Consider the following 8,123-nt stretch of genomic DNA (forward strand, 5'->3'; position numbering starts at 1 on the left):
CTGCCAGCACTTTTTGTTGAGAATGCTGCCCCCCCCCCCAAGTTCTTGCTCCAATGCCAGACAATCCAGTTCTTCCCAGTATGTACCTGGATTCCCCCTAAGCCACTGCCCCAGTGCTGGAGCTCAGAGAGAGCTAGTCCAAGTAAGTCTGTGCACTGCCCCTTTAAAAGGAACTACTGTGACTCCAGCAGCCTCTTTGGCACTCAGCCACAATCCCAGCTCATTTTTACAGCCTTAAGTTACGGGGAACTTCTCTTCCCAGCACCGGAACCCTGTGCTAAAAGGTCTGGTGTGGGGCTGGGATCACTGGCTTCTCCCAGGAAGCCTCTGCATCCCAGATGTCCCTTCTGATTAAAAAAAGTCACACATGGTTGTCGGACCAGCCCCTTTCGTACTGCTACCCTCCTACCAGTCTCAATGTGCTTTTTTCTTTTAATTGTCTAGTTTTAGGACTTCCATTCAGCTAGATTTCAGGCAGTGCTGAATGATGGTTGTTCTGTATTTTCGTTGTAATTTTGATATGGTTGTGGGAGGCAGTGAGTACCGGTGTTTACCTATGCCCCCATGTTGATTCTCCTGTTCCAATTCTTATTTTAATTTTTTCTGTTCTCTGTTGTATTGTTTAGTCAAGATCTGTACTACTGTGCTGAACAGTCCCAATGACATCATCGCTGGTATACTTGCCTCGTTCCATTAAGTCTGATGTTTGCTGTTGTTTTTGTCAAGCTAGGAAAATTCCCTTCATTACCTTCTAATACTCATAGTCAGAGTTCCTGTTATAATTTGTTGAATTTATTAAAAGCTTTCATTGCATCTGTTGAATAGAAAAGTTCACAATATTTTTTTCCACTCTTTAATGTGGTGAATAACTGATGGGTTTTCTGATGTTGAACCATCTTTACATTCCTGTGATGAACCCTAATTGATTGCAATAGATCCCTGTTTTTATACAGTATTGGAATCAGTTGGTCAATATTTTATTTAGGATTTTGCATTTAACAGTGTTGGCCTATAATTTCTTTTTATGCACTTTTATCCAGTTATGGTATCAATGTTCTATTAGCCTCATAAAATGACTTGGATAGCTTTCCTTTTTTCACTCTGTATTTTTCTAGAAAAATTGTATAAAGTAAATATTATATGCTCTTGAAAGTTAGATTGAACGTGGTAGAACCATCAGAGCGCTATGGTGAGTAGGGAAGTATTTTGATTGCCATTTCAGTTTATTTATTGGTTTTCTCTTCTGTATGTTTTATATGTTTCTAAAAGTTTATGAACTTCATCTAGGATTTGGAATGTTTCCCTTTCTCTGCCCTTAAAACTATTTTAATAGTCTTTTTGAAGAAATAGTGATTACTTTTATCAATGATTGAAGTACTTGTGAGCTATTTTATTGGTTTCTTCTTGATTGAGGGATTTGGGTGTTGGCTCTTTCTAGCTTCTTGAATGTTTAGCTCATATTTATGTATATTTAGTTATAAATGTCTCTGTAAGTATGTTTTTGCTGTATCTCACAGTTTTAGACATGTAGTGCTTTCATTGGTCAGCAATGAGTATTTTTTGATTTCTTTAACATGGGATACTTCTTGTTTCTAGTTTCCAGACATGGGTTAATTTTTTTAAAATAATTTTTTATTGTTGAAAGTATTACATATGTCCCCCTTTTTCCCCCATTGACCCCCTTCAGCCCACCCCCGCCCTCCCCCACCCCAGGCCTTCAGCACCCTATTGTCTGAGTCCATGGGACATGTATATATGCATACAAGGTCTTTGGTTCATTACCTCCCACCCACCCATCCTCCCCTGCCTTCCCTATGAGATTCTGCACTCTATTCCATGCCTCCATGTTTCTGGATCCACTCCATTGATCAGTTTATTTTGTTACTTAGATTCCACATATGAGTGCGATCACAGACATGGGTTTATTTTTAAAAACCATTTTGTATTTCAAATGTTTAGTGATGTAGAGGAAACACATAGTCTATGTGATGTTGATTCTGATTTTTTTTTTTGCATTTATTATTGCATTGAAGTCTGTTGTCAGCCTGATTCTTGATTGTTTTTAGGTGACCTGCCTTTTTAAAAAATATTTGACATTTTCAGTTTTGCTAAACTACATCTAGATGTGAGGTTTTTTCCTTACCCAGACTTAAATATTTTTTTAAGTTCTGAGAAATCGTGTTTTTATTTTTTCATGCATTTCTTTACCTCTGTTATATTTATTTGTTTTTCTGGAAAATACTGACACTACACAACAGTCCTCTAAATCAGCTTTCTTCTTAGTAATGTGTATCAGGGGTGAGGAGCTCAACACTTCCATCCTGTAGCTATTATTTCCCTATACTCTGTCTTTCCCCACCCCCACTCCCCAACCCCCCATCTCAGGGAACCTCAGACACCTTGCAGCAGGCACACTGTTCCAGATCTGTCATCCATGTAACTCTGGCAGCCCACAGGATGAAGAGGGATAGCTAGCCTGCTGACATTTCTTCATATCAGTATCATGTCCCATGCTGCCTAGCAGATACCCGCTGTCTCCAGCTGTCACTGGTACTGCTGATTTCCTGCCCTGGAATAGTAACCATTGCAGTGGGTTGGAGAGAGAGAAAAGAACACAATTGGGAAGTTCTTCCTTAATCTAACCCTTTATGTGCCACTTGCCTATCTCTGCTATATGCATTCATTTTTTTCCATACTGGCACTGTGTCACCTTCTGCTTCCCAGGGATTTCTCATAGCTTTTATGTTAGGTTCTGGAATCCAGCAGTTCCCTCTTACATATCATCCCCCTGGGTTAGAGTAGCAGGAGGTAGGGCACATGATTTTGTGTCCCCTCGGATTTTATCTCATGCTATGGTATACATTCATGCCTTTTATTAGCCAATTAAACACTTATAATCCAATGATTTAGATATAAAGTAAATTAAATGTTGTGTTCTTTCTCCTCTAGTATTTTATTATAAGCTTGGAGTCATGAGCAAATTAATTGTTCTAATTTTCCCATCATCTATCTGTTTGAAGAATGTATTTCTTTTAAAGAATGTATGCTCTTGAGAGAATTAAATTTGACTCCAAATATGCTTTTTACTTGTGAGTCTACGTAATATGCTAGAGTTGACTTTTCATAAAGATGGTTTTTTTCTTGTCATTTAGAGTGAAGATGAAATCAGGACACTAAAACAGAAAAAAAGTAAGTGCTAGTGTTAATGACTCAACTTCTGAATGCTTTTTAAAAAGGCCTTGACCTGGTAAGGACAAATAAATATGTTTTATGTTCAAAACCTGTGAGAATGTTTTGGAATTGTCTGTGCAACTAAAACCTTAGTTCAGTTTGTCTTTATTGAGTGCCAATACACCATTCCCTTTGCCCATTCGGTGCTCTCAGTGTGGTAGGGGGTGGCAGGCACACAGAGTGTTCCAGTACAGGCAAGGGAAGGTAGCAATAAGGACAGAAGTAGAATCTGTCCATCCAGTGTATAGTGCATAATAGATTCTCGGTAATTAAGGAGTAAATGCTGTGGAGATACTTAGTCTTATAGAGGGTAGGAGTCCAAAAGCCTTTCTTCAGGTACTGATGCCTATATCAATTAATTTAATTCTTACAATAGCCCTGAAGTAAGAACTGTTATTTTCCCCCTTTACAGATGAGGAGACATGGATTCAGGCAAAGAAAAAGGGAAGGATATTCTTTGCAGAGGTAGAGTGGCTTGAAACAGGGTGCCAGATTTGAGGAAATACATTCATTTTGTTGTTGGAGCTTCTAAAACCCATGATGGTTAGAAATGAACTCAGGGGGACCACAGGGGTCAGGACTTGCAGGGTGTGTATATGACTGTAGGCAGGACACTTCACTGCAGGGCCATCCAAATATGAAGAAATTAGGCTAATTTGGAAAAACTATCCCAGTTGTACTGTGTTGGGTTGGCATTGTACAGAAATTAACAGCCATATTGGTCTAGAAACGTTCAACATAATTGTTTCCATTTGTACAGGGGTAATGCACTGTATTAAATATGTAAGGTCTTAATCTACATGGGTTTGATTACAGAAACTAATAAAGTATTCTCTAAATAATGAGAGAAAAAAAGAAATTAGGCTAAGATTTCTAATAGTCTAGTATTAGCCCTGGAAATTATATGAACATACTTTACATTACATTAGTTTTTATAGGTGTCTCATCTCCCATATAAAAGTATAGCAATAAAAACAGTATCAGCATGAACCTTGGAGCCAGACAAGCTTGGATTTCAATTTTACCTCTTTTTTTTAAAAATCCTTACCTGCGGATGTTTTTACTGATTTGGGGGAGCAGGAAGGGGGGAGAAGAGAGAAACATCAATGTGAGAGAGAGACATCAATTGGTTGCCTCTTGTATGTACCTGACGGGGGATCAAACCCACAACCTTTTGGTGTGTGGAACAATGCTCCAACCAACTGAGCCAAGCAGCTAGGGCTCATCTCCATCTTTCTAACTGCATCTATGGCCTTGAGTGGTTATTTACTATCATTTGTCAAATGGGGTTGATACCATCTGCCTATAGAGGGAGTAATGGGAAACATAGAATGTCAGCACAGTATGTCATAAATATTCTCTTCCTCTTCCTTTTTCTGAGGGCACATATTGTCTTATTACTCAATATGTGATGTACCTTAAGTTTTTAAAATATATCTCTGTTCACAGTGTTTGTCTTCCCCACTAGAGTGTAATCTCTGTCCTAGTCTGTGGTCCAGTAGGTGTTCTGTGAATGTTGAATAAATGAGTTAGTGGATTTTAAGTATTTAAAAAATCAAGAATGCATTTTTTGTTTGTATGGTTCCTCATAAGCCTGTTTTTAAAATTCTTTGTTTTCCAGTTGACGAAACTTCTGAACAGGAACAAAAACATAAAGAGATCAACAACACCAATGCTCAGAACTCCAATATAGAAGGGGGTGAAGAACAGGATGAAGACATTTTACCTTTAACCCTTGAGGAGAAGGAAAACAAAGAATACTTAAAATCTTTATTTGAAATTTTGATTCTTATGGGAAAACAAAACATACCTTTAGATGGACATGAAGCTGATGAAATCCCAGAAGGTCTCTTTACTCCTGATAACTTTCAGGCACTGTTGGAGTGCCGGATAAATTCTGGTGAAGAGGTTCTGAGAAAGCGCTTTGAGACAACAGCAGTCAACACACTGTTCTGTTCAAAAGCACAGCAGAAACAGATGCTAGAGATCTGTGAGAGCTGCATTCGGGAAGAAACGCTCAGGGAAGTGAGAGACTCTCACTTCTTTTCGATTATCACTGACGACGTAGTGGACATAGCAGGGGAAGAGCACCTGCCCGTGTTGGTGAGGTTTGTTGACGAAGCTCATAACCTGCGAGAGGAATTTGTGGGTTTTCTGCCTTATGAAGCTGATGCCGAAATTTTGGCTATGAAATTTCACACTACGATAACTGAGAAGTGGGGATTAAACATGGAATATTGTCGTGGCCAGGCTTACATTGTGTCCAGTGGATTTTCTTCCAAAATGAAAGTTGTTGCTTCTAGACTTTTGGAGAAATATCCCCAAGCTGTCTACACACTCTGCTCTTCCTGTGCCTTAAATATGTGGTTGGCAAAATCGGTGCCTGTTATGGGAGTGTCGGTTGCGTTAGGAACAATTGAGGAAGTTTGTTCTTTTTTCCATCGATCACCACAACTGCTTTTAGAGCTTGACAGTGTAATTTCTGTCCTCTTTCAGAACAATGAAGAAAGGGGTAAAGAACTGAAGGAAATTTGCCATTCTCAGTGGACAGGCAGGCATGATGCTTTTGAAATTTTAGTGGACCTCCTACAAGCACTTGTTTTATGTTTAGATGGTATAAATAATGATACAAATATTAGATGGAATAACTGTATAGCGGGCCGAGCATTTGTACTCTGTAGTGCAGTAACAGATTTTGATTTCGTTGTTACCATTGTCGTTCTTAAAAATGTTCTATCTTTTACAAGAGCCTTTGGGAAAAATCTCCAGGGTCAGACCTCTGATGTCTTTTTTGCAGCCAGTAGCTTGACTGCGGTGCTGCATTCACTAAATGAAGTGATGGAAAATATTGAAGTTTATCATGAATTTTGGTTTGAGGAAGCCACCAATTTGGCAACCAAACTTGATATTCAGATGAAGCTCCCTGGGAAATTCCGCAGAGCTCAGCAAGGGAACCTGGAATCTCAGCTGACCTCTGAGAGTTACTATAAAGAAGCTCTAAGTGTTCCAACAGTGGAACACATTATTCAGGAACTGAAAGATATATTCTCAGAACAGCACCTCAAAGCTCTTAAATGCTTATCTCTGGTCCCCTCTGTCATGGGACAGCTCAAATTCAATACATCGGAGGAGCACCATGCTGACATGTACAGAAGCGACTTACCCAATCCTGATACACTCTCAGCTGAGCTGCATTGTTGGAGAATCAAGTGGAAACACAGAGGAAAAGATATAGAGCTTCCATCCACCATTTATGAAGCCCTCCACCTGCCAGACATCAAGTTTTTTCCTAATGTTTATGCATTGTTGAAGGTCCTATGTATTCTTCCTGTGATGAAGGTTGAGAATGAACGCTATGAAAATGGGCGAAAGCGTCTCAAAGCATACCTGAGGAACACTTTGACAGACCAAAGGTCAAGTAACTTAGCTTTGCTTAACATAAATTTTGATATAAAACATGATTTGGATTTAATGGTGGACACATATATCAAACTCTATACAACTAAGTCAGAGCTTCCTACAGATAATTCCGAAACTATCGAAAATACCTGAGAGACTTTTAAAATGGGTTTTCTCTTATATTTGATATTGAAAAAAATCTAAGAAATTTGAAAATATAGAAAAGCTATAAGATATATGTAGGCCACTTAATCACTGAATATCTTGAGTACATTAGCCATTGATAATCTGACTGTTTAAATGGCCCGTTTGAACTCTCATGCTTTGGAGAACTAACTGTTCTTCCAGAGGGTAGCATTGAAAGTGCCACGCTGCACTTCTGCGTGGTCTCTGCTAATGGCACTTTGGAATTGTTTTAGTTAAGTCAAGTTAGACATAACATTTATTATCACTGTGGATCCTGTTGTTGGGTATTGAGTTACCAGTTCTTTGAAGAAATAAATTTTGAGAAGGTGTGAGAGGAATATGTTTCATAAAATTTTACAATGAAGTTCATGACTAACTTTTCAATAGCAGGAGTTTTAAGTTTACTATTAAAAATCTTTAATGAACAGTTAAATTACCAGATAGTGAAAGAAACGTGAGCTTGCCAAACAAGGATTTCAGTGTAGATTTTGTCTTTATTCGATAATCTTAAACAAGTTGCTGTTAAACATTGAAGGAAGAACCTGCCATTGTTCCACATCTGGGTGTTGCTGTTTACATTCCTTTGTTGAGCCTATATCTTCATAAGCTTTTTAGCAAGTATATGTCGAACACTTCTGTTTCATGGTCAAGACAGGATCAGAGGCTATGGATACTGACAACAGATTGGTCTGTTTTATTCTGTCTTTTTCCATGATAATATCTACTGCCTCGTCTTGATTTATACGCAAAACCTAGACAACCTACAAAAATGTGTTTTGTAGTTTATCTAGGAATAATACAGAAAATATTGCTGTTATTTTTGGTGAAGAAAGTCAATTTTGTACAGTTTATTTCGACGTAAATAAAATGTGAATTTGTTTAAAGTTCAGGTACTTTATTTTGGTGGGGACAAAACAGATTCTTCTGGTAAATTCCCTTTTCAAAAATATTTGTCACCTTCACAATTGAAGAGAAGTTTTTTTTTAATTTATTTTTTGGTTTATGGTCTACTACTTGGGATATATAAAGGCATTTTAATTAAGAAATTATTAAATATAAGGTTTATCTAACTGATTTTCATTTTTAATCCTCTCCTGAGGATTTTTTTTCTTTTCTTTTCAGAGAGAGTAGAAGGGAGAGAGGGAGGGGGCAGAGAGAGAGAAACATGATAAACATGTGAGAGAGATACATGGACTGGTTGCTCCTGTATGCACCCTGAAGCGGGGGGAGGAGTGGGGAGGGCATTGAACCTGTGACCCTTCTGTGCCTAGCCTGACACTCTAGCAGCACTGGCCAGGGCAATGCAG

At 38.4% G+C, this 8,123-nt stretch overlaps 1 protein-coding gene across 2 annotated transcripts in view; it reads left to right on the forward strand.

The window, feature by feature from the left end:
* THAP12 (THAP domain containing 12) overlaps window positions 1-7,700 on the forward strand; it is a 36,429-nt gene extending 28,729 nt beyond the window's left edge. Inside the window, exons 4-5 of one of the 2 annotated variants that reach the window (XM_059708396.1) lie at window positions 3,153-3,189; window positions 4,853-7,700. In XM_059708396.1, the coding sequence (XP_059564379.1) occupies window positions 3,153-3,189; window positions 4,853-6,783 (1,968 nt within the window). In that variant the 3' untranslated portion in view covers window positions 6,784-7,700. Of the gene's footprint in view, window positions 1-3,152; window positions 3,190-3,311; window positions 3,697-4,852 lie in introns of those variants that run through there. The other variant, XM_059708397.1, reaches the window with a different exon arrangement.
* The last annotated feature ends 423 nt before the right edge of the window (window positions 7,701-8,123 follow it).

Source organism: Myotis daubentonii, chromosome 9 (assembly GCF_963259705.1).
Source record: "Myotis daubentonii chromosome 9, mMyoDau2.1, whole genome shotgun sequence".
Lineage (NCBI taxonomy): Eukaryota > Metazoa > Chordata > Mammalia > Chiroptera > Vespertilionidae > Myotis > Myotis daubentonii.